Raw genomic sequence first — 27844 nt, 5'->3', positions numbered from 1 at the left:
ACGAGGAAGACCCATGAGGAGGTAATGTCTTGTTATTTACCTGTAATCTTCATTACGCTGATAACGGTCCTCCTCGCCCCAGTCCTGTTGCCTCCCTCCCTCCTGCTGTGTTTATGTCTGGACTTGTTGATGACAGGCATGGCAGTGGGTGGGAGGGGCTTATGTTACTTTTTGAAAAATATTCTAGCATTCTGATTGGCTGTCAGGAGGCAGGATTGCCTCACTATGGGGGTGATTAGGATGGCGGGCGGATCCCCACCGCCGGTGGTGGGGATCCACCCGCCATCCAAAGGTGATTTACCCACCGCCATATCAGGATGGTGGTGGAAATCACCATTGTTCCGCGGCAGTCGGAATGACCGACCATCATGGTTTCACAAGGCGGTCCTTTTCTGCCTGCCTTACGGAGCCTGGAACCAGGCAATCATTTGGGCGGTGCAATGCAGGCACCGCTGTAGTGATTTTCATGGGCCTCTCCGCCTGTCTTTTTGCGGTGTATTTTCCGCTGCAGAAAGGCAGGCGGAGACTGGCTTTGGGGGCCTGTTGCGGGCCCCAGGGACGTGGGGGAGTGGGGGGTGCACTTGGGGGGTAGCCATGGTACCCCCTAAGGTGGCAGGCACTGCACAGTGCCTGTCACCTTGTGAATGGAAATGCACAACATGCCTCTTTGGTATTGCGGCGGGTGGTGTCTACAGCAGCATCCGCCGCAATGTCATAGATGTGGAATGAAACTGCAAGGGTGGCAGTCCCAACCTAACTAGTGGTGCAGGACCGCGACACAGCTGGTGGACAGTCCCAGCACCGCTAGGGTGCGGACCATCCTAATAAGCCCCTATGGTAGGACTGGGACAGGGTAATGAAGATTACCGGCAGGTAACAAGACATGTCTCCTATTAAACCCTGTTTGTGGACACACAAGTTTTGCACTGCCACCTGATTCAGTATAAACTAATGAAGATGAGGATGAAGCACATAAAATGTTGCTGTTTTGAATATTTCAAGAACTTTTGTATGAGTACATTGAATGAAAAGGGTATAGACCAGAGGCATATACTTGGAACCTGCTGCTAACATATCTACCCTGACATTTTCAAAGTTAAATACACAAAAGGTGATGGGAGATATTCTATCAAATAGTCTAGGCCACTTGAAAATATTGTGATACTTTCGATAGAGGCCTCCTTTATGTGGATCAGCACTGACCCCAAGCAACAATCCGTCCTGTACCAGAAGGCAGCTCAACAGCCTTAGACAGGTTTCAGCCGTTTCAGGCCTTTTCAGTGATGTATGACTTGTATGCTGTGATATAGCAAAAGAGGGATCCACACCAGGTCACACCCTTGACCACTTAGGGTATCACATCAAAACCCAAAACTATGATGCAGAAATACTTACAAATAGTCTAAACCATTTGCAATCACTCTGGGTAACATTGCAATCCATTGCGTTCACCCACTTACCTACTGTAGCTAGGGGCAAACTTTATGCAAATCAGCACTCACAACCAACCATCCTGTACTGACACACCCAGAAAAGGACTCCAAAACAACCCCAGACCGGGTTCAAACCTGTGAGGCCTCTTCAACGAGGTACGGCTCAGATCATGTGGCACACCTTGGATCACTTAGGATATTGTATCGAATACACAAACTGTGATAGGTGAAATTGTTGCAAATTGACTGAACACTAGCTTTAATTTTGGAGATTCTTCCAACCCATCGTTTGTCACCCACTGTGCCACTCTAAACAGAGTTCCTTCATGTAAATTAGTGCAAACCCTGCTCTTCATGGGCACAGTACATCCCAAACAACCAAACGAGGCCCCTCCAGAGGTGAATAGAAGCAACGTCAGGTTTTGGCATGATTGGTCCTCTTCAGTGAGGGATATCTTGGATACTGTGGCACAGTAAGCAAGGGAGCCATGTCTGTGCATACACTGGGCCACTTAGGGTGTTACATTAGACACACAAGAGCTGATCTGAGGAATGCTGGCAAATAGTTTAACTAGTTGCAATAGCTCTAGGTAGCATTCTAACCCATTGTTTTTACCAACTGTGCCAATCTAGAAATTTTTATGATACACATCCAAAGAACCCAAGTATGACGGATTTTGTGAAGGAAAATGATGTCAGATTTCATCAGATTCTTTCTCTGGTATGTTGTGCCAAAGCTGTGTTATGGTGGCGGAAGGTGACACAGTGGAACTGATTCCAGAAATAAACTGTAGCAGGCGGTCCAGTGTTGCCTCTTTGACTAGTGTTGCCTCTGCCAACACCATCTGAAAAAGTAAGGGATGCCTATACGAAGGAGAGGCAACAACACGCATCAGATCCAGAAGTCAGGCGACACCATACATCACATTTAGATGTCATGCAACAACACATTGATTTAGAAATCTGTTTAGGAGTGTCTTCATACTTTGAAAGTAGTTTCTTTGCATGCTCTTCAGTCTAAAGCCTTCATCATGATTTCCAGGTTCACATACAGTATCACTGCAGATGCGCTTCATCTTGGCCATGTATTTCCATAAGTGCTATTGATAATAATCTGTTAGCCTTGATAATAACATTTGTTGTGAAAGAGAGTATGTGCTCTATGGGTAACAATTTACATTGTCACAAAAGCAAACACCTTACAGTTCATAACAAGAATGACTTGTACAGTGATCTTCCATGGAAAATCATCAATATCAGTCTGAGGAGCAGATCTCATTTTATATGGCAACAGGGCCCCTATGATCCCTTAAGCTTGAGGCATTTGCCCAAATTCTACATAGAATAATTTTGGAGACTGACCTCATACACTTTTTGTTTTTAAACAGTGACCCCTTTCACATAGTGGTATAGGCACTAACTCAGCGGGGGCTGTGGAAGAGAGGCTAACATCACCTCCTTGAATGTTTTACATGCCTGAAATATGTTTTGTCAGACTGAGAGAGATGAAGTATAATGTTTACAGTGTGATGATGGCATCCATGTTAAAACTGGTATCTCGAACAAGGTGAGCCCTGCAAGAAGGTTTTAAAGTTCAGACCCTCCAGGGCACAGAGTCTACTGGGTCATAAGTCAGTAGGCTTTTTCAAAGAGGTGACTTTTCATACCCTCTTACATCCATGCTTTTTACAGTGACTGAAATAGCATTCAAGTCTCCCTTCAATAATCAATCAATCATAGCAATTGTAAAGCGCACTACCTACCCGTGAGGGTCTCAAGGCGCTAAGGGGGTGGGGGGGGGGGTGCTGCTACTGTTCGAAGAGCCAAGTCTTGAGGAGTCTTCTGAAGGTCAGTAGGTCTTGGGTCTGCCGCCTGTGGATGGGGAGGGTGTTCCATGTCTTGGCGGCGAGGTGGGAGAATGATCTGCCGCCGGCAGTCACTCTTCAGATGCGGGGGACAGAGGCGAGGGCGCGGTCTGTGGAGCGGGGCTGGCGGGTGGGGGTGTAGAAGTTGAGTCGGCTATTGAGGTACGCTGGTCCGGTGTTGTGGAGTGCCTTGTGTGCATGGGTGAGGAGCTTGAAGGTTATCCTCTTGTTGATGGAGAGCCAGTGCAGGTCTCTCAGGTGGGGTGTGATGTGGCTGCGGCGAGGGTTGTCAAGGATCAGGCGCGCGGAGGCGTTCTGGATGCGTTGGAGCTGTTTCAGGAGTTTGGCCGAGGCTCCTGCATAGAGGGCGTTTCCGTAGTCCAGTCTGCTGCTGATGAGGGCCTGGGTGATCATTGTTTCGGTGGGGATCCACTTGTAGATCCTGCAGAGCATGTGGATGGTGTTGAAGCAGGAGGAAGAGACGTCGTTGACCTGCTTTGTCATGGAGAGGGTGGAGTCGAGGATGACCCCTAGGTTGCGTGCATGGTTGTTGGGCGTTGGGGCTGTTCCTAGTGCAGTTGGCCACAAGGAGTCATCCCAGGCCGAGGGGGTGGATCCGAGGATGAGGACCTCCATCTTGTCCGAGTTCAGCTTCAGTTGGTTGTTCCTCATCCAATCGGCAACAGCCTTCATTCCTTCGTGGAGGTTGGTTTTGGCGGTGTGGGGGTCCTTGGTGAGGGAGAGGATTAGCTGGGTGTCATCGGCGTAGGATATGATGTTGAGGTCGTGCAGTCGGGCGACGTGGGCGAGTGGTGCCATGTAGATGTCGAACAGCGTTGGGCTCAGGGATGAGCCCTGGGGTACGCCACAGATGATCTCGGTGGCTTTGGAGCAGAGGGGGGGAGGCATATGCTCTGTGTTCTGCCGGACAGGAAGGAGGTGGTCCAGTCCAGGGCCTTCTCTTGGATTCTGGCATCGTGGAGGTGTGTTCATAGTGTGCAGTGGCAGACCGTGTCGAAGGCGGCTGACAGGTCCAGGAGGATGAGGGCCGCGGTTTCTCCGTTGTCTAGCAGGGTCCTGATGTCATCGGTGGCGGCAATGAAGGCAGTTTTGGTGCTGTAGTTGCTGCGGAACCTGAACTGGGAAGGGTCTAGGATGCTGTTCTCCTCGAGGAAGCTGGTCAGTTGTTTGTTGGCAGCCTTCTCGATGACCTACGCCGGGAACGGGAGCAGGGAGATGGGTCGGTAGTTTGTGAGGTCCTTGGGGTCTGCCTTGGGCTTCTTGAGTAAGGTGTTGATCTCTGCGTGCTTCCAGCTCTCCCCGGGAAAGTCGCTGTCTCGAAGGAGATGTTGATGGCTTTCCGGAGATGGGGTGCGATGGTGGTGCTGGCTTTGTTCAAGATGTGGTGTGGGCAAGGGTCTGACGGGGATCCGGACTGGACGGTGCTCATGATCTTGATGGTGTTGTCGTCGTTGATGTTGGTCCAGGAGAGCAGGTGGTTGGTGCGGGTGGTGGTCGTGGGGGCGGGAGTCTCAGTGGTTGCCGAGGTGTTCACGGCGTTGAAGCTGTCATGGATGTCTGCGATCTTGCGGTGGAAGAGGGTGGCCAGTGAGCCGCATAGGTCTTGCGAAGGTGGGATGTCGTTGATATTGGAGCTGGGGTTGGAGAGTTCCTTCACGATGTTGAAGAGCTCTTTGCTGTTGTGTGCGTTGTTGTCTAGGCAGACTTTGAAGGAGGCCCTTTTGGCAGATCTGATGAGGTGGTGGTGTCTGCGGGTGGCGTTCATGTTGGCTGCGTAGTTTTGCGGTGTTCGTTCGGCGGGTTTGCTTGGAGGCCCGGAGGTCTTCGGTGAATCAGCGGGCTTTCTTGCTGGAGTGGCTGTGGGAGGGCTTCTTGAGCGGGCAAGGGTGGTGGCGCAGTCGTTGATCCACTGTCTGAGGTTGCGAGCGGCGGCGTCAGGGTCGGTCAGGTCTGCAGGTGGGCTCCGGGCGAGGGTGATGGATAGCTGGTCTTTGGTGATTTTGCTCCAGCAGCGGCACGGCATCTGTTGGGTGTGGTGGTTGGTTTCTGGAATGTGAAGTGAATGCAGTGATGGTCGGTCCAGTGGAGCTCGGTGGTGTGGTAGAAGTAGACGTGGGAGCTTGCGGAGAAGATGGGGTCAAGTGTGTGGCCGGCGGAGTGGGTGGGTGTTGTGACGAGTGTGAGTCCGAGTTTGGCGAGGTTGTCGATCAGGGTGGTGGAGTTGGTGTCGTTGTTGTTCTCGAGGTGGAAGTTCAGGTCCCCGAGGAGGATGTAGTCCGTGGAGGCAAGGGTGTGTGTGCTGATGAAGTCAGCGATGGAGTCGCTGAACTGTTTTCGGGGTCTGGGGGGCCTGCACACGAGGGTTCCTCTGAGGGTGGTGTTGGGGTCGGTGTGGATCTGGAAGTGCAGGTGTTCGGCGGTGCTGAGGGTGTCGTTGGTGTTTGTCGAGACTTTATGAGTGTTCCTGTGGACGATGGCGATTCCTCCTCCTACTCCATTGGTGTGGTCTTTGCGGGTGATCTTATAGCCTTCCGGAGTGCCTATAGCGATGTCGGGAGCCGAGGAGGGGTTCAGCCAGGTCTCCGCCAGGAAGGCGACGTCTGGGGTGTTGGAGTCGAGTAGGTCCCAGAGTTCGAAGGCGTGTTTGTGTACGGAGCCGTTGTTGAGGAGGATGCATCTGAGGTGGTTGGGTTCTTTGGTAGGTGGGTTGGCGGGCCGGATGCTGGTGAAGCTGCAGATCTGGCAGGAGAAGGGTCTTTGGGTGCGCTTTGGGGCAGCCAGGCAGCAGGTGCGGGATTGTCTGGTGTTGAGTGCGTGGAGGGTGCTGGCATCGTAGTGGAGTCGGGTGTCATGGCGTATGCGAGGGCCAGGGGTTCTGGCGCTAGGCACGGTCCAGGAACAGACGGGAGCAGACGGACTTGCCTTAGGAGCGCCGTCGGCACGCCAGTGGTGCGTCCACTGCGCGGCCTCCATATGAGGGGAGTTGGGAGGAAGGAGCAGCTGGGAGGCGGGAGCGGGGTGGCGAATGAGTAAGCAGGGGGCGGGCTTTCAGGGACTCTGCAGCAGGAAGAGCGGGAAAAGAGCGGGTGCCGGGCGGCGGGAACATAAGGCAAATCAGGCACAGAACTGGCAGGGGGGAACAAGGAAGGAGCGAAAGGTACGTTAAAACAAAACAGGGGAGGAGAAAATGAGGCAAATTACAACAAGTGGGTAGAAAAAAAACCGTCAGGTTACAACCAAACAAAAACAATCAGGCAGACAATGCAGTGCAGCAGAGTTAACACCAGTACAGACCGAGGCAGTACAGCGGCGTGGGGAGCGACCTGCCTGCGAGCAGGGTCAGAGGTCACACTTAGTATAACAAATGGCACTGTTGTGTCATGAGGGACTGTTTAGAGCAATCTGTGTTTTTGCTTCTGTTCTTGACACTGTTTTGGGTGGTAAGGACAAGTGCTAAATATGACTAATGGCAAATAGATAAAGAGTTGTTTAACCATCTACAACCTTGGCTGACCAATGAGCAATCGCTACTTTTTTAAAACTAAATGGGCGAAGACCTGTCTTCAGTTCCACTGCAAGAAATTGCTCCCGAACATTCGAGTTACTTAAGGTACTGTGCATTGTGATGGCAGTATGGGTTAGTAGTTTGTGGTTTTAAAGAAGTAATAAATAGATAAATTCCTACGCCAAAGGTAAACTAAAAAGAAAAGCTCCAAGATGGTCTGAATAGCTTGGTATATGGAGTATCTCCATAATTTAGTTACAGAACCTTGAGCTACAGTGTGACCACCAAGATTCAATGTCTGATCAGTGTCTCTTATCTTTCAGCTTTGGAATGGGTGGATACGAAGCACCGCACCTTCATTGGGTGCCTGATGAGCCTTTACTGGAGCACTGGGTTGATGCTTCTACCTTTACTGGCGTACCTGATCCGGGACTGGCGCTGGCTGCTCGTCGCTGTAACATCCCCCTATATTTTGGGGATCATTAGCGTATGGTGAGTGAATAGACCCATAGCAGGAGAACATATGTTTTATGGTCACCTTGCGTATTTAGGACTGTGATCCCACACCTCACTCTTCCAGTAGACCTAAATGGAAGTAGAAAAGGAGGTAATGTTGAAAAAAGGGTAAAGGCAAGAGAGGCTGTTTCGATCTACAAACTGAAAACTCTACAATTTGGTATGAATTCAGACAGGGAACTTATACGTTTTACTTTAACAGAATTTGTATTATTTTTCTTCTAGATTGTATTGTTTCATGATACAGAAATAGCTGGTTGGTAATGGGTGAATATGCAGAGTCAATTTTCAACACTTGTTTTGTTTATTGTGATCCATTGTTGATATATTGTTTTAAGAAACAGTTACAATTATGATATTTATATTATGATAACAATGATAGAAAATGTTTATCAAAAAATGTCACATCAATGTTTTTCTTTTGTGGTACATTGCTGATATCTTTGTAGTTACGTTAAGTAGTTAGTTAAGGAATGATCTTTGTTAATTGTAATGATTTCATGATGAATGACAATATAATATCAATGCCAAAGTGTTTTTTGTGATTAAGCATTGAACTGTATCATGATGCCTATGAGGTATGGGGTTCCAATGGAGAATATTCTGTTTTACGTTTATTTTTTACTTTATTTTCATTTGCATTTTCAGGTTTACTGTTTTGAATTGAGTTTATGTGATTTTTCATGGATTATCTATTTGTTGAGGTCTTTTGATACTTGAGTTGAGAAATTGTTTGGAGTCTGGGATGCAGTGTTAATCATCCAGAGATGGAGTGAGATTTCTTCTGGGGTCAGACAGTGTGTACATTTGGTGGGAAATTTACAATGGACAAAAGAAAGGCAGCTTGTACTGATGCTTTGTTTACTATGGTGTGGTTGGATCGGGCCCTAATTTTATTTATGCATAGATATTGGGTAAGAACTAAACACTATGGTAGTTTATCAGTTTGATTCTTAATTTGGTATCTGGGCAATATTTTTCACGTTTTTATCATTGTGTTATTGGGCCCGATTCACAGAACTAACTTAAGACAAAATCCTAAACTTACTACTTTTGGTATTCACAGAAGTTAGGATTTTGTCTTAAATTTGTTTTAAGAAAAACTTAAGACAGACTTAAGACAAACTTAAGACAGACTTAAGACAGACTCAAGTTAGGATTTTGTCTAAAGTTTGTCTTAAGCCTGTCTTAAGTCTGCCTTAAGTCTGTCTTAAGTTTGTCTTAAGCTTGTCTTAAGACTGTCTTAAGTCTGTCTTAAGACTGTCTTAAGTCTGTCTTAAGTTTGTCTTAAGACAAACTTAAGACAAAATCCTAACTTCTGTGAATACCAAAAGTAGTAAGTTTAGGATTTTGTCTTAGCTATTTCTGTGAATCGGCCCCATTGTGTTTAGATACTCTTAACATGATGCCAAATGGATAGACCTTTTAGATAAAAAGAGATTATTTGTAATTCAGGATTATAAGGTAAGCAGAGTTTTTGGTAATGGTGATCATTATGGAAGGAAATGCTGTTAATTTTGGGAAGCTACAGATTCAGTTGCATGAATTTCCACTAATCACATTGTTGGGCTGCATGGAATGTTTGATATCAGGATGGAGTAATTGTTCTTTTTGTATCCAAGACATTTGGGTATTAGGAAACAGGAATGGGTAAATCATAACTTTAAGTATACATCTCAGATTAACTATTCAACACCACAATCGAAATTAAAAGATTTTTCTAATGAAATTATAATGCAAATACCTACGAGCTTAAGTATGGAATGGACCTATATATATTATTATTGCAGACATTTCGGTTTATAAAATGTGAAAGATCAATGAAATTACTGCTCTGATTTGAAGTATTCTGGATGAGTAAAGGTTTATTACTATTGAGATTGTACAGGAATGGATTGAACAATTTATGGTGACAGGTCTTGCATACTAGTGTTTTTGATTATATGAATAAATGGTTTTTACTTTGGACGTTTACTACTGCTACTATTTTGGCTTATGTTTGATTGAATTGACTGTGTGTTTTGCAAGAGGTATTGACCCAGAGTTAATTTCATGGACAGGAAGATTTTACAATACTCTTTTCAGGGCATTGAACTGTATCATACTATGAAAATGTGATTTTTTTTAAGACAATGGGGACTGATATGGGGTTCTTTATTGGACATTTAGTTATTTCTCTAGTTTAAATATGCATTTAATTTCAATAACAAGTTAGAAAGGAGAACTTGATATCTAATATAATACAGTTGGGTGGAGTTTAAGAAGCACATTATGACACCTTCTTGTGACTTTTTTCAAATTGACAACTTTATCAACCTGCTTCTCTTCAAATTATAAATAGTGTAACAAAGAGGGATAATTATCAATCATTATTTGATTATTGATTAGTTGTAAGAACTGATTATTTATGTTCAATTAGGTAACAGTTTTTTTCAAAGTAATTTCTCATGTATGATGGAGATTTTTGTAAAGGTTTATGTTGTTTTTATTTCACAGCCATGAAGAAGCAACAGTGTTGTGAAACATGCATAGCTGTGCTAATCATTTAATATTAAATTGAAGAATGGTTTTATGATTAAGGGCCTGATCACAATCTTGGCGGATGGGATACTCCATCACAAATGTGACGGATATCCCCTCCGCCATGTTATAAGTTCCATAGGATATAATGGAATTGTAATTTGGCGGACGGGATATCTGTCATGTTTATGAGGGAGTAACCCTGTTCGTCAAGATTGTAATCAGGCCCTATGTTTCAGAATGTTGACTTGTCTCTAAATGAATTAAATTTATTCATTGAATATTACAAACTGATTATTTTCTAAGGAGTGTCCTTCACAGATCATTAAGATTGAATCTCCGTATGGACAATGCACCAGTTGGGTGACTGGTGATCTGAGAGTTAAGCACAGGACTAAAATGTATTATTTGAATACACTCAGTTTCCTTAATTCCACAGGTGGCTTCCTGAGTCTGTGAGGTGGCTGTTGACCAAAGGCAAGGTGAAGGAAGCACACGCCGGCTTGGTTCGATGCTCTTCAATGAACGGACAGGCACACTTGTCCTCCAACATAAACATTGAGGTGAGTGGAGTCTAGCACTAAACTATAGTGGTTATACATGAAACTGATCCTCTGTGACGATTCATTCTTTATTCACTAACATTTGTCTCATTGGTTCAATTGTGAGGATGAATGTCAAGTGCCTTTCAAGTGGCCTCAGAGATGCAGTGAGTTGAGTGAAAACTGTAACATACCATGGAACAATCAGATCTTTAATGTTTTCTTGGACTATGAATTGCAGATATGTAGATAAAGAGAATTCTGTGAGGCTGCAGTAAAAGAGAGACATTTCCAAAACATATACCATCCTTGGTGGTGCAGAGAACAATGAGAAGAGCTAGGTAGCCTGATTGCAGCTAGCTGGATAGGGAGTGATCGAATTTACCCTATAAAATCCGGAGGATGGGTGATGGGGTGGCTGTACCATGAAGACACCAGTTTACACTGTAGGGAATGGTGGAATTAGTTATCCTGTCACCTGGGCACTGTAGAGGTTATAGAAGAAAGAGATTACTTTTTGTAAGGGAATAGAAGCTCAACTGCTTTAAATTCAAAAGTCAGTTTTGCATTCGTCATGTGTCAGCCTGCTATTCATTTCATCAATTTGATTAAACACTTTCTTTAACACTTCTGTCACATGTTTATTGACAGGTTTTCTACATGATTTAGGTAGTTGCTTGCTAAGTTCAAGGACTTCGAGAAGTCCTAGGAGTTCTAGGAGTACACCTCAAGTGGGTGACTTTATCACTACCACATACCATCCCCCTTATTAGGCTAGGACACGACAAGCCGTTTGTGGCTGATCCTCTATATTTTGTTTTATGAGCCATTTTACAGGCCCCGTTATGATAAATCTGCCTTCTTATTCCACGTTTAGTGTGTCTTGACTGGACTCTCTCAAATCCCCTGCATGTACAATGAGATTGACGTAATGCTTGGATAAAATGGGGAGCAGTCCCTAGTCTAGGGGTCATGCAGTATATATGTATCCCCAAAGACTATAGGGTTCTCCTTAGGTTTAAGGTTAGTCAGACATCTGCTGTCTTTCACTTGCTGCATGCCCTCCTGTGCTACTTCCTCCAGCACCACCAACACTGTAGCCATTGTGAGGTAAGGGTATGAGTTCCTAAGCATGTATTTAGTAGGCTACTTTTTAAGAGTGAATATCACACTAAGAAGAACCAAAGCATATAAGACCGAAAAACATGCAGAGACTCGATGCCACTTTGGAAGGTCCTGCTTACGGCGCTTGGATTTCAGTGTTGAACTCAAGAAGTGGACTCCGATCCATACGGGGAAGTAAATAAGATGTAAATAGCCTTCAGCTGCCTACTTGACTAAGAGTTCATGTGTCTCAGTCAAGGCTTCCCAAGAACAGAGGCCAGGTTCCTTAGACTCACACAGTAATAAGTAGGTGAGGCCTCCAGGGGTCCCTGCCTCACCCTACGTATTTAATATCTAGACCAGGTATCTTTGTATAGTTTATCCTAATGGAGGGTTGAAGGTGGGCAGCCTCTTAAATGTGTCTAAAAATGTATCAGTTCTGCTGCTATGTGATAGCCTCATCTGTAAGTGTGGAATAGAAGTGAACTCAGCCCAGCTGCAGCTCCTCAGAGAATGGCCTCACTGAAAAAGTCTGAAAGAAATACAGAGTGACTAGGACATCTGAATATATTACCGAAACGTTGATCTTGGATTTGCTAATATCATCTGGCACTCAGTTGATACAAGAAGAACAGTTAGAATACTGACCAGATAGCATGACCATGCCACTTGGTGCATGTGCCTTTTCGAACCAAGTCAGATAAGATACTGTGTGGGGAAGTTCATGATAGCTTGTTAATTGTGAACTACGGCCAGACTTATAATCTTCACAACTAGGTCAGCTTTTATAGTCTGGGAGCTGTGCTTAACCCAAGGAGGAGGCAAATCTGTAGGATCTGTGCTTAACTCATCTGAAGTTTTATAGAAATGGATTGTCCACAAAACTGAAATGGTCCCCTATGTGAAAATCACAGAAGATTCCAAAGACTAGTCACACATTGCTGATTTCATAGTGAGGACTGATAATAGCCCCTACACCTATGTGATAAGAAGCCTAAAAGGATGCAGCTGAACATCAATGTTTAGCTGCAACCTCCATCCTCTTCTCCAAGAGCTTCAATGTCAGTCTTTGAGGCAGTGAACACTGAAGCTGATGTTCCTTTCAGTCCAGGAAACCTGATCCCACTTGGGTCGAACTGACAGCTGCTGGAGTCAATGCTCTCTGTTTGTAATGCTGTGATTGTGAAGTTTCTCAGGCTATATACACAAATATCACTGGACTTCAGTCCTTCAATTACACAGAGAGGACATCAGAACAGCAGAGCTAAGGAACCTGAGCATCTCTGTGGTCCTCAACACCAAGAATTGAAACAAAATAGCAGCCATTGAAATGCAAAATGTTTTATTATCTTGTATTCCTGTAGTTTCAACTTACACATTTTAGAAACTGACTAATTTTAAAAGCAAAGTATTTTATTTAAATAGGCTCCATTATGCAGCATTAATTGCAAAATAATGTGCTGGGATCAATTAGAAATGTGATGTATTTTACTGTAAAAAATTTTATTCTGTATTAATTGTAAAAATATTGTGACGGTTTTTACTAACTTATAACAATAAACAAAAACACTGACACATTGATGTACCAGCAAACACTATAGATAATATATATATAGCTATATGTTGTTGCATATATATATATATATATATTCCCCCGTTATAGTTAGTTCACCTAACTATAACTCGCGCGCCCGCAATGCACTACTGATGACGTCACATATTACATCACTCATGACATGGTCACTGACATCACTCATGACATCACTGATGACATCTCAAATGACATCACTGATGACATCACTGATGACATCATCCTTGTGATAGAGTGGTAGACCTCCTCTTCCCCTAATATAACCATTGAAACACACATTCAAAAATAAAGACTAACATTTTCAAAACAATGGACATACCAATACCAGTTACAACAACCTATTCAGTAATTCTAAGAAACACATACACATCCACTCATTCACCAACAGTCCTCTACAGTCACTCATACATGCACTCACTCATCATATGTATTCATACACCTACACATCCTGTTACACAACGCCACTCATCCATAGAGTTACTCACACACATAGTCACTCATGCTAATAAAGAATCAAACATCCATTTATTAGCTTATACAGTTATACACACACCACCACACTTTCTTCTACAGAAACTTACATATACTTACTCTTTTAAACAATAACTTATAGAAACACATACTTATTCATACAGGAATTCTTCCAATCTCTCACTCTTACATATACTCACTTATATACACCAATAGTCACATTTACTAGTTGTAGTTACTCATGAAGACTATTGAGACAGTCATTCACTCACTAATACACCCATACACACAGTCATCCACCCATACAGTCCTGCACACATGCTGTCTTCAATACATACAAAGAGTGAATCACTCATTCATGCACCTATGCACTACATAATACCCCCCACCGAACCATACAGACACTCAGACTGATACTTAAAAAACAACTAATAGCCTATATAGACACCCATGAAGCTACTCACCAACCCATACAGCCACTTATACACAAAGTGAGAGACTAATACAGATTTTTTCTTATTTAAACATTACTCAGTAAGCCATGTATTTACTATGATACACTTAATCAGTCATTTACACAATCAATTTTTCAAAAACAAAGCATTCATTTAGACACTTATATACCCATTTATTCTTCCATTGACCTTGAGATATACATATATAAAACATATTTAATTTTCAGAAAAACACACATTCACTGGATGATGTAATCAGTGATGTCATCAGTGATGTCATTTGAGATGTCATCAGTGATGTCATGAGTGATGTCAGTGACCATGTCATGAGTGATGTAATATGTGACGTCATCAGTAGTGCATTGCGGGCGCGCGAGTTATAGTTAGGTGAACTAACTATAACGGGGGAATTTCATTGGTTTTTTACGAGTGAAATGTCCAGCTAACTATAACATGTGTGAAACCTTTGGTTTTTTCATTGAATTTCTAAGGTTTTTTAAATGCTAATTCCTAACTATAACGTGTGTGAAACCCATGGTTTTTTCAGTGAATTTGCAAGGTTTTTTAAATGCTAATTCCTAACTATAACGTGAGTGAAACCCATGGTTTTTTAAATGCTAATTTTTTTTTTTTTTTTCTTTTTTTTTTTACATATTTTTATTTTAATTTTCTATCCTTTTTTAAAGACTATGGTTAAAATTTAAAAATTCTACAATATGTTTTTATTTTACATTTTTTTAAAAATAAACAGGTAAAATTTATTAGCAATATTTTTTTTTTTTTTTTTTTTTTTTACCGAGCGCGTACCGTAAGCGCACGTCGCGAGGTAATTACGCTAGTTTTCTACGCTGTTTGCGTTAATTTATGCAATTTGCGTAGTCAAACGTCACGCGCGCATAGCGCGTAACGCGTACGCTGCACGCGCACGTTACGCGGAAGTGGAGGGGCGTGCCTGTTGTGCGCATGGGCGCGTGAGCGTGTCTTGTTTACGCGCATGCGTACTTTTGCCGTAAGCGTACCGTAAGCGTACCGTAAGCGTACGGTAGGTCATGTGATCATGAAACACAACTTTTGATTGGTTGAAACTACTTTCAGGTCTAGAACTCTCCTACACCACACCCATTCCCCTCATTTCTGCTTGTGATCCCTTAGGAGAAGGAGCTGGGTTGTCTTTGTGATACGATGGCAGAACAGCAGAGCTCTTCTGAGAGTGAGGCTAGCAGCACTACCTTGAGGCAGAGAGCGAGGAAACAAAAGACCTCTTATGTATGGGATTATTTTACTTTTCCAGAAGGCCAGCAAAAGGTAAAGGCACCCTTAGTGACTTGTAAGCTGTGTAAGCGTGTACTTTCAAGAGGGAATCCTGACAGGAAGTATTCCTTTGGGAATCATACCATGATGAGACACCTTAAGGATGTACACAGAAGGACACATGCTCGACTTACTGAAGGTAACCCTTCAGTAAGTCAACCAAGCACATCCACAGCAGCTCAGCCTGGACCATCATCTGCAGGGCCGAGTCCTTCTTCTGCAGGTCAGGTGAGCCCTTCATCTGTGGGGGGAGCATCTCCTTTTGCTGGCCCTCTGGAAATTAACCCTCGGTTTCTGAGGGTTGATATACGGTGCGCCACTTGTCATGATCTAATTTGTCATAGGGAGACCAGTGTTTCCCTAGTGAACAACAAAATAGATCAGCACACTTGTCGCAGAGACTAATATTCCCAATCTTTCTTTCCTCTGTCCCTGCATGAACACAACGGCTCTTTTAAGAGCCAACCTTATCTTTCATCTTTTTTTTATATATGTTTTTAAAAACTTTTTTTTTTTTTTTTTTTACCGTACGCGTACGGTGCGCGTAATTTTTTTTTTTTTTTTTAAAAACACTAAAAATCAATTATCACATTACAAGGTCCTTGAGAGACTACAATTAAAAACTGAAAATGTGATTGTAGAGAAGTAGAAAAAAAGGAACCATGATACTATTGACTTACCATACCCACTCAAAAAAATATTTATTCATTTGTTTTTTATAAAAATTGCTTTAAAAATGGTTCTAGGTTTCGAAAATTTTCTATATCAATCTGAAAAAAAAGAAAAAAGTATTAATATTTTTTAAAACATTTTATAATACAGTACACATATTTACATATTTATCAAAAAATATTTTTGCCTTATTTTTGCTGTTTTCAGAATATATTGCATTTCACTATAAATTGTGAAAGCAATTGCATTCATCATTTAACAGCGGGCAAAAAAAAAATAACAATCTCAAAGATTGTATTAATAAAGCCCAGAATCTCTTTTTACTTAAACTTAACATTATAGAAATGCATAATATTCTAAAAAAATATCATCTAATATCAATACTTATTTCTTTAAAATACCGTCTGATATTTTTGTTTCAGAAGTATAATCACAATATTATATCTCAAATAACTCCACAATACATCTGGTTCCATTTCCTTTAGGCCAAATAGTAATTTTAAAATTCTTTTTTGATTAAATTTCCAATGGTAATCCAATAAAATTCTAAAGTTTAATTTGTACAGATCTCACCGATTCTCTGTAACATTTTGGTTCCCGAAAGATTTATTAATAATTTATTAAGTCCACAATAGAATTGGTTACCTTTCCGCATGGCCAAATAGTAATTTAAAAAATCTTTTTTGAAAAAATTTCCAATGGCACTCCAATAACATTCCAAAATTTAAATTGTGCAGATGTTACCGATTTTCTCTAAATTTTTGGTTTTCGAAAGTTTCATTAAAAATTAAAAAAGTCCACATTACAATTGGTTATCTTTCCATTAGGCCAAATGATAATTTAAAAAATCTTTTTTTTTGAAAATTCCAATGGTAATCCAATAAAATGGTAAAATTGTTTTGTCCAGATCTTGCCAAGTCTCTCTAAAATGTAGGTTTCAGGAAGATTAGATAGGAATTTGCTAAATCAAAAGGCAAACGTTGCTTAAAAACCAATTGGGAATCATTACACAGTGTCCAGCCTTTTTCACATTTAAGATAAACTGTGTAATGTCCAGAAGTAACAGTAGGTCCTTCATGGAAAATTATTGCAACAGTTACAAAAGTTTTTCCTGAAATTGATAATTGCTGTCCTGTAAACTTCTTTATTAAAGTATCCAATTTTGAACCATCAGCTCTACATCGTTGCATCATTAAAATTACATACTGTCCGTATTCCTTTAAAATTAACGTTGAAAACATGTCAGATTTACACTCACCGCATTGCATGCTATGATTAACATCTTTAACTAATTTAGCAAAAGTGACTGTTTTACTCTCTGGCAATGTCAAATAAATAAACCTTTCATTATCAACATTAGAGCCACATATATTATAACAGTTTTCACAACTATGTTCCCATTTATAAGAGAGACCAAATAAATTATCAATGGCAACTTCTTCTTCTTCCAGTACCTGAAAAAAATACATCAAGAATTCCTGTGCGTCTTGCTGTACATTTTGAGAAAACTGTGTTCGTCCTGAACATACATCTAAAAGTTTTCTAATTTCAGTAGCACTTTCTATTTTAGTTTTATCAATACTCAGCTTTTCAAAAAGGAGACTCAGCACAGAACAGAATCTTTTTCCCTGATTTACTATTATCTGCTCTTGCAAACTTTCCAGATAAAATGCAACATTCAGCACTACATTAGCGTAGCAGTTGACACCAGAGCTATTTTCAAAATGACATCCTACAACCTGTTCTTCTTTTTCCTTATTCTTTTTGCTTGCAATTACATCACTCCTCTTTTTTTTCCTCCTCTCTACATCTTCATTACAGATATTCTCATTTCTCCTTTTACGAGAAACTACACGTTTCTCCAACACAGGATACTGACCTAAATGAGGAGCATAGCTTCTTATTAATCTATTATACTCCTTTACACAATTTGTATCAGCACTAACTTTGAGTCATCAAAGTCTATCATGAATAAACCTGATAATGTTTTCACTCGTGACAAAGCAACATATGCCATACCTTCTTTGAACACAGTTGAACCAATGTTCACAAATGCACAATCTACAGTCAATCCTTGAGACTTGTGAATAGTTACAGCATATGCTAGCGAAAACGGAAACTGCTTCCTACGTACATATAAGTCTTTCACAAGCATGAAACGAACTGTACAACGACAAATGTCTTTAACTTCTTCTATCTGATCAAATTTTATTTTTAAACATTCAATTCCATCATTTTTCTGATAATTAATAAAACCCACAACTCTTCCCATAGCTCCATTAACTAAACCTTTTTCAACATCCAAATTTCTCCTTAAAAATACTCTACAGTTCATGCAAACATATAGATTTTTTTCTAATCCAGCTGTTTTGGAAATGTTCTTCTCTAGTGAATCCAATTTATTTTTCAGTGTGCCTGTTAATGTGATAGTAATTCTTCCATCCTCAATTTTGTCCACTGCTTCCAATTTCCTGATCTCTTCCTTTTCCAATTTCAAAAGCTCCTCATTGAATATTGAGCATTCACGTAGAGTTGGCATTAAGCAGATGACACTTTTGTTTTCTGCAATGTTCTTGTATATCTTCTCTGCAACTATTTCTTCCTTTGGAAATAAATTATGTAGCAGCCGACTCTGTAATGCTTTTTTGCCAACTTCAGTGAGTAGTCCAATTCTGATATCTTTCAGAATACTTCCATATTCTTCATCGCTTGCTTGCCTCATATTAGTAGTAAGTTCCTTGTACTCAAAGAAGGACCAAATATTTGTATTTCCGATGCTTCCCAATGACTTCTTCGTGTCTTCATGTGTGACAGTATTAAACACTGGTTGTCCTTTAACTGGAGTAAGTTGCAAAAGATCTCCAAAAACTATGACGTGTTTTCCACCAAATAACATGTCATAGTCTGTCTTCAGAATTTGCTGCATTCTTAAATGCACAAAGGCAAGCATTAAGTTTGAAACCATGCTCACCTCATCAATAATGAGAACTTGCATCTTCTTCAATACTCTTGAAACTTCCAAGGATGCTTCTCCAGTTAGCTTGTTGTATTGTATTTTGTTCTCATGCTCCACTGGTAACATTAGCAAACGATGTAAAGTGATTCCTTTTATGTTATATGCTGCTAACCCAGTTGGAGCAGTAACCACACAAGACAAAGTAGAATCCGTTTTTTGCTGTAGGTAGCTTCTGATGACTTTTATTAAGAAACTTTTTCCAGTTCCAGCTGTTGTAAATTGAAACAACGATGTGATTAAGCATTTACTAAAGACATGAATTCTCTTACTTTAGAGTATGTTTCTTCTGTTATGTTGACTGAAGTTCGGACTCCATTTTGTATTATCATGTCTCCACGTGCTCAACACGAGAAGAGTCCAACCTCTGTGTTAGTTGCTCTTGTAATCTGCCTAGTAACAGTCTATAAATAGCTCCTCTGTCCATCTGGCGCATGCCCAGACTTGACCACATCTGTTATCAGTTAGCCTTGCTTGACCATGTTTTCGCGGGCTCAAGGAGTGTGTCAGCTCCGCCCATATATTGATTCAGTATCGAAAATGACCATACAAGGTAATGTTCTCCAGCCTCATGTTGTATCCACCCACTCATGAGCCCCTCTATTGTGTATAAAAGGGGATCATGTATGCAAGTTCTTTGTGCTACTCTATGCAATACTGAAGAGTGTTGTATGGATTGTAGGACCACCCTTAAGGGTTAATAAATCTTGTCTTTGTACTTTGCAGTTTCCGTGCCAACTTCCTTATAGATTCCATTGCAGGAGAGCGAACCCTTGTGTCCTGCGGGCCTAGCTGGGGCCTGTATTCATCAATTGGCGCCCGTCACGTGGGGCTCATCGGCGACTCGGATGCTCGAAGGATTGGTCGCGACGAAGGTGAGGAATTTGGCCGGGGATGTGATCACTGCCAGCGGCGTTTTAGCCCTGGCATCCCGAGGTTTTTCTTCCTTCCCTTCCGAGCTGACCGTCTGGGTGGCGCCGGTCCTCGACTGAGACCTCTTCTGTCGGTCCTGCCGTGAAAGCCGTTTGGGCGATTTTGGAGCTTGGCAGTTGGAATCTGGACTCTTGATTGGTAAGAACCGTTGTACGGTACTTGCTCCGAGTTTTTGAAGCCTGGTTTGGCTATTTGAGTTTGATTTGTGATGACTGGTCATATTTTGTATTGGTTATTGTGAAAATATATGCGTTGCAACACATATAGGCAGGTAATGTGGAGAGATTTCTCCGGAGTGGTGTAACTTTGAACGGCGCAACGATTAAGTGCCATTTTCTTTATAATATTGCATATTTTGCATTATTTTTGAGCATGCCTGCTTTTAGCGCACTCCGTAAGTGGTGCTGCTGCTTTGGAAACCGGTTGAACCTCGAGGAATCTGCTCCGGCACCCCCAGAGGGGACTCCTAATAGGGATATGTATGTGAAGCATGGTCTTTCTTCCATAATGTACAGCACAGTATGGAGGAAATATACTAAGAAGGATCCTGAGTTACGATGGCCTTTGTATGGATCGTTTGATATACGTAAGATTGAGTATGTGGAACAGTGTATGTGTAAACGGCGTGCTCGTCAGGATATGTTTGAGTGTGTGCGGTTGTGGGTGAAGGAAGTGCGTGAGCGAGAGAAGCGTGAGAAAGCGCTGTTTGATAAAGAACAACGGAAGAATGATCATGTGCGAGCACAGGAAGCGAGGCGTCGGGAGGACAGAGAACAGACGGAGAGACAAGAGAAAGAGCGTAGGCTGCAAGTCTCGGGTCAATATGCTGTTCGGCAGCCACTTTATCCTGTCCTTAATAATCTTGATGATGATTTTTATTTACTAGATCGCTCTCCGCCCCCTTATGTTGGCGCATCTGCCCCGAGGCCACAAGATTCTGACCCGGTTCCGGGTAAGGTAGATACGCGGTCCATGCTACCGGCTGAGCGAATGGCTGAGCTTCGGCAAGTTTCTTTCCGTGCACTCAAGGGCAAGGTGTCCCTGGATGAACTGTTCTATTCTTGGGGGCTGTGGCAGGATAGAGAGAAATTGTATTTTTTGGGCCATTTTGCTGATGAAGTGATTGCTGCTTTCCGGAAATATTCCAGTGTCTTTGAGCCTGACGATGTGGTGTTGGATGCTAAAGCATTGCGTAACGGTGTTTTCTCTTCCTCTAAGGCTCCTGATACGGCTCGGCGGCTGTTCGCATTACGGGACGCGGTGCTGAGCCTTAAAGAAAAAGCGCGCCAACAAGCGGGGGAGGAGAAGCAGTCGGATTCGTGTACAGCAGAGGGCCACTCATCCACCTCCCAGTCAGATAAGAATGACATAGTGCATGCTAAACCAATGCGAGAGGCGGCGCCTTTGTATGTTCCTCCTAAAGGAGCGGGGACTAGCCCGGACATCAACTCCGCTGATGCTAAGGGATATTTTGTGTATAATTGGGTTTATACTCCTTGGCATAGAGCTGATGTTATGGCATTGAAGAATGCATTGCCTGATCCCCGCAAGAATCCAGCGGCCTTTTACGAAGAAGTCGAGGGGGCCTTGAATTCTTGCGTTATGACCTTAGCGGATATAGACCTGTTCTTTGGTCTTATTCTACCACCGGATATGTGGCGATCTGTCCGAAAGGTGGATGATATAGCTGCTTTTAAGGCTCGGTGGTCTGATCTTGAAGATGAGGATAAGGACCGGAAGCCCGCGCAGAAACCACCACAGATTATCTTAGACCTCCCCGCTGCTATTCTGACTAAGCTGAAGACAATCATCCCCCCTAAAAAGATTGACTGGAATATGTTAGCTTCATGTAAGCAGAAAGTTGACGAGACAGTTGCAGACTTCTTTACGCGCTTTGAGGAGACGTTTCATGACTTTAGTGGCCAGTCGCTTACGGATGATACGGGTCGCCACCTCTTTGCGGATAAATATGTGGCTAATCTGCTGCCGGCAGTTGCGGCCCGTCTAAAAGCGAGTGAGAGTTCTTGGTCCTCCGCGACCCCGACGGCACTCCTGACTATAGCTCAGTATTATGAGCGTCAGGAGCAAGAAGCGAAGGGCCAGGAGGAAAAGAAATCGAAAGATCTAAAAACAAAGGTGATGTTGGCACAAGTATATGGCCCGCCCCGACGGGGTGTTAATAGAGGTAGGGGAGGATTTTATGGTCCTCCCTCGGGCCGATCTGATTTGAATAGGAATCAATGTGCGTATTGTAAGCAATCGGGACATTGGGCTAGAGATTGCCCGGCGTTGCATGCTTCGCGTCAGGGGCATAGTCAGGGTGGCCCGAGAGGTAGAGGGGGTTTCTCGAACTTTAGAGGGAATTCTAACGACCACGCTCGTTTTGACCCTGCTGGGCTGCAACGGGATAGATCAAATGTTTTCGATCGCCAGAACCAGTATCAAGTGGCGGGGATTGATCGTTCAGGGTACCATGATTCTCAGCATGCATAGGAATGCGTTGGATTGGGGTTAGAATCAGTTGAGGTGCCGGTTGATCAGAAGGGTCCTTATGTATCGGCTGAGGTTTTGGGCTCTACTGATCAGTTCCTGGTGGATACCGGAGCGACACGTAGTGCGCTGTCTAAACAATTGGTTCCGAGGGCTCCCCCATCTGGCTTAATGGTTACATCGGTAGGGTTTGACGGTACACTCTCCCGAAGCCCTCTTTCGCAACCCCTCGCATTTCAGGTCGATTCTTTTTCTGCACCCTGCCCGTTTCTGCTTGCCCCGTACACGCCGGATAACATTATGGGCCTTGATATGTTGAAGCATTTCAGGGCTACGATCCGCTGCTCCCCTGCTGGTGTGCGGGTAATATTAAATGACAATTACCCCCGGTCTGAACGGATGTGTGTGGTCACAGAGGATGCTCTGTTAGCTACCCTCCCACGTGCTTTGTGGGCCACTTCGGATACTGACGTGGGACAAATGGTGATTCCGCTGGTCCACATTAGTGTCCAGGAGGGGGCGGTGTTACCACGCCTCCCACAGTATCGTATTTCCCAGGAGGGGGAGGAGGCTCTCATACAGATTGTGCAGGATTTGATCAAAGTGGGGGTAGTGGAGGAAGTTCCCTATAACCTCTGTAATAGCCCGATTCTCCCCATTTTGAAAAAGGATACGGATGCCAGAGTTTATCGGTTTATAATTGATTTGAGAGAAGTAAACAAGATCGTGATACCTCAGTACCCAGTGGTTTCTGATATCACGACGTTGCTTACTTTGGTCCCGCCTACGGCGACCATGTTCTCAGTTATCGATTTGAAAAATGCCTTCTTTTCCATTCCCATTCACCCCGATAGCCGATATATTTTTGGGTTCACTTTAAATAATAGATCTTACCGTTTTTGTAGGATCCCTCAGGGCTACACAGAAAGCCCTAGCATTTACAGTCAAGCTTTGAAAAGACAATTGGATTCCTTTGTTCTGCTCGAGGGGGTCGCCCTCATTCAATATGTCGATGACATCTTGCTGGCGGCTGACACCTTGGAGTTGTGTGAAAAGAGTACGTTATCCTTACTTTCCTTTTTGGCATCCCACAATCATAAGGTATCTAGGAAGAAATTGCAGTTCTGTAGACCAAAGGTGACTTATCTGGGTCACCTTTTGTCTAAGGAGGGGCGTGCACTCACACCGGATCGTATCCAAGTAATTTTGGACACACCGACACCGTCCACGCAGAAGGATGTGCGTGCATTTTTGGGTCTTGTTTCTTTCTGTAGGCAGTGGATATTGGGGTTTTCACATATAGCTAAGCCATTATTAGCCCTTTTGACAAAAGACACGCCTATCCCGATCCCTTGGTCAGATGAGTGTGACGCTGCTTTTCAGCAATTACGACAGGCCCTCTGTTCAGCACCAGTGTTAGGGACCCCTGATTATGCAAAACTCTTTTCGTTGTATGTGCATGAGAAAGATGGATGTGCGTTGTCAGTTTTAGTGCAGATGCACGGCGATAAGCAGCGCCCTTGTGCATATTTTTCGGCTGTACTTGATCCTGTCGCTCGAGCATTACCAGGGTGTTTTCGCTCGGTTGCGGCGACAGCTGTGTCAATACGCCAGAGCGAGGGAATTGTGTTATCCCATAAGTTGTTGGTATTAGTCCCTCACGCTGTTGATGCCCTGCTTAACCAAACAAAGACGCAGCATTTGACCAGTGCCCGGTTAACGGGATATGAGTTGACGCTTTTGGCTCCTCATATTACGTTAAAGAGGTGCGTAACGTTAAACCCGGCCACATTGTTGCCATACCCCGAGACTCAGTCTGAAGCACGGAAAGCACATGATTGCATTCTTGTGACTGAGGAACAAACAAAGGGTCGTATTGATCTCCAGGATACGCCCTTTCCAGATGTAGATGGAGAACTGTGGGTGGACGGATCATGCCTGAAGTTACCAGACGTACGACTTCAGCAGCGTATGCAATTACCACGTTACAAACGATAGTGGAGACAGCACGCATACCACAGAAATCAGCTCAAGCAGCGGAACTGATAGCATTAACACGAGCATGTGAGCTCAGTACAGGATTGTGTGTGAATGTTTATACAGATAGCCGCTATGCCTTCGGAGTAGCGCATGACTTTGGCCTGCTCTGGAAGGAGAGAGGGTTTTTAACGTCACATGGAGTACAGATAATGCATGGAGAGTTAGTTCATAACCTTTTAACTGCATTGACATATCCGAAGAAAATTGCCATCATTAAATGTAGCGCCCATAGGAAAGTAGTTGATAAAGTTGGAGAAGGGAATGCGTTAGCGGACCGAGTGGCACGGGAGACTGCGATGCAGCCCGGTGCTACTGCCATATATGTAGTGAAGTCACAGGTGGAAAGATGGCATGATGCGAAGGAGGAAGTGCGAGAAGTGCAAAGGACCGCTTCTGATAAAGAGCGGGAGCAATGGGCTAGCGAGGGAGAATTGGATGATGAAGGCTGCTGGAGAAACAAGCAGATGGATAGATGGAAATTACCCACGGCTTTTGTACAACCTATGGTTCAGATGGCACATGGGCTAGCACATGTTGGGGCTTCCGCAATTGTGAAATTGCTTACTCAAGTTTGGGAGCATCCAGAGATTGCTAGCACGGCAAAGAGGGTGGTGCAGACCTGTATGATCTGCCTGAGGTATAACCCAGGGAAAGGTACCCGAACTCCGGCAGGAGGATTTGTGACACCTACTGCACCCTTCGAGGTTTTGCAGATGGATTACATCCAGCTTGAGCGCTGTCACAATTTGAAGTATGTTCTAGTAGTGGTTTGCGCCTTCAGTAAATGGGTTGAAGCGTACCCTACGAAAGACAATACTGCAATGACTACTGTGAAGCTGCTGTTGAAGGAGTTCTTCCCTCGATATGGCGTTTGTAGACTTCTGTGGAGTGATAATGGACCCCACTTTGTAGCGGATGTTATAAAGTATGTTCTGAGGGGCCTGGGCATCACCCAGAAGTTCCACGCAGTATTTCACCCTCAGTCTGCAGGACTAGTTGAGAAGTATAATGGTACACTGAAGCTCAAGATCGCTAAAATTCAAGCTTCGACGTCTTTGACTTGGCCAGATGCTTTACCGCTGGCGTTATTGTCAATTAGGTCGGTACCACACTCTCGAACCGGTCTTACACCGTATGAGATTGTCTTTGGACGCCCAATGAATATTTGGGGTCCACCAAAACCTAAGGCTGTGTACGATGTACCTTGTGTAATGATGAACGATTATCTGGCACGGTTAACGGATAACTTGGTTTCTATTCATCAACAGGTCCGAGAGGCGCTCCCTGATCGGTCTACCGGTGAAGGACATGGTCTCCAACCTGGTGACCATGTGATGGTAAAAATCTTCGACAGGACAAACAGCTTGGAACCGAGATGGGTGGGTCCTGAGCAGGTCCTCCTTGCAACGAGGACGGCTGTGCGAGTTTCCAACAGAAAGAATTGGATCCATTCCCTGCACTGTCGGAAGGTGCCGCCTGGATTGGTGGAACCTGCTGTGCTGACCGATCAACGAGAAATCCTGGCTGCAGAGACAGGCCGTGCTGCGGAGCCAAACGCCACTGAGGAGCTCTTTCCGGACCACGCGACTCCTGGAGGAAGGCGATATCATCTTAGACCAAGGAAGTGAGTTCTTCAGTACCGGGACATATTGTCAGAACGGCCCTTGGGTTAGTGAAACGGAGAGCCAATGAGGCAAGGGGGGGGATCAGCCCTGCATTAGTGTAGCGACACCCGTCTTGGCCCGCTGGTGAAGAAATCGACCGCTGCCCAAGGGGAAGAGTTCTGACAAATTTTTAGTTTCAGGAAGATATTGGGTTCTCTTTCGTTCTATCATGGAGAGGAAGAAAATTCTTTGTGCATCAGGGTTCATGCTGACAGTAGCTATTATTGGGATAACCACATGGTTTGTGGAGGATGTGACTCCCGCTCGAAAACTACTTGTGTTGACAACTCCGGTGCCTGAGGAGCACTACTTTTATACACTACCGTATCAAGAATTGAAGCATCGACAGTCTTATTTGAATAACACTTTCATCCAGATGCTGCATCATACCCACGTTGCTACGAACTGTTGGATATGTGGGATGATGCCAGCCCATCAGAAGAAAGGAGGAACGCCATTCATACCACTTCCTTTCTCTCACAATGGCTCTTGTAGAGCATGGTACACTTTGCTTTTTGCTACCCGGAAACCGACAGTGGGACGATTACTCTTCAGACTCAATAAAGAATGTCACCAGGATAAAAATGGGTATCCGCAAGCGAATGGGACGATCTGGGAATGGGAAGAGTATCGACCGGACAATGAATCCATTCCCTATATCTTCACGAACACTAGAGACACTATGGGAAAGGACAAATTTGTGATTCAAGTGGCACAAGCTCAAGCGGACCTGTGTGTCCAGAGTGTGGGCTTTATTCCTGTTGGCGTTAGTGATTGTATTACCGTTCTGAACATTGATGGGTTGAACAATAGTACCTTTCTAGCGTCCCATAATACATACTTTGTGTGTGGAAATAAAGGTTAATACCGTTTGCCGGCTGGTTGGTCTGGGGTATGCTATGTGGCATTCCTATTACCTCCTGTATTCTTAGCGCCAGCATCTTATCACAAAGATCTGAAATTATTGAATAATGTGACTGTAAATAGGTATAAACGTACTCTATCAATTGATGATGTAGATCAGACTGATACCAGTCTGCAACAGTATATTGATTTTAATTTAGGATTGTTTTTCTTTGTTGGAGCTGCCCTCAACAGTAGGAAGGTTCGAAGATTAACAAGAGTGGTAGAGGCTGTGACAAACCAAACTGCTGCTGCTCTTGGGAATCTTACGGAAGAACTGCAAATTACTAGAATTGTTGCATTGCAGAATCGTATGGTATTAGATGTTATGCTAGCTGACAGAGGTGCAGCATGTAAAATTATCGGAAGTAGTTGCTGTGTGTTCATTCCTGATCATACGCCGTCAGTTTATAATGCCATTAATAAATTACATAAAATTGCAGCTGAAATCCATACAGAAAACGACACTTGGTCCTTTTCTGGATGGTTTTGGGCATTGATCACTGCCTGGGGGTGGAAGGTCTTAACTGGTCTCTGTATCATTGTAGCAGTTCTGTTTTCTTGTTGTATCTAAGTTCAATGTGGTCCCTTGCTCTGTTCCTTATGTGTATCATTCTGTATCCCCGATAAGAAGGCTATTGCCGATGTCACTCATCAGAAACGTTTAGCTAAAGAAGTAGAAGAAATGATGACAATTGACATATATGATGATTACCCTAACAAACCGGATGTCTTCAGTAAATGCTGAAAGGGTCGTCTGTTGTAAATTGAAACAATGATGTGATTAAGCATTTA

General features: G+C 43.4%; 1 protein-coding gene across 1 annotated transcript in view; it reads left to right on the top strand.

Moving 5' to 3' along the window:
- Positions 1-27844, top strand: part of LOC146813695 (solute carrier family 22 member 7-like) — a 406693-nt gene that overhangs the window by 210941 nt on the left and 167908 nt on the right. Inside the window, exons 5-6 of the mRNA XM_085609108.1 lie at positions 7148-7316; positions 10300-10423. Coding sequence (XP_085465234.1) covers positions 7148-7316; positions 10300-10423 — 293 coding nt within the window. The remainder of the gene's footprint in view (positions 1-7147; positions 7317-10299; positions 10424-27844) is intronic.

This window comes from Triturus cristatus, chromosome 6, assembly GCF_964204655.1.
Source record: "Triturus cristatus chromosome 6, aTriCri1.1, whole genome shotgun sequence".
NCBI classification, from domain to species: domain Eukaryota; kingdom Metazoa; phylum Chordata; class Amphibia; order Caudata; family Salamandridae; genus Triturus; species Triturus cristatus.
This window is presented reverse-complemented; position numbering and strand designations above follow the sequence as displayed.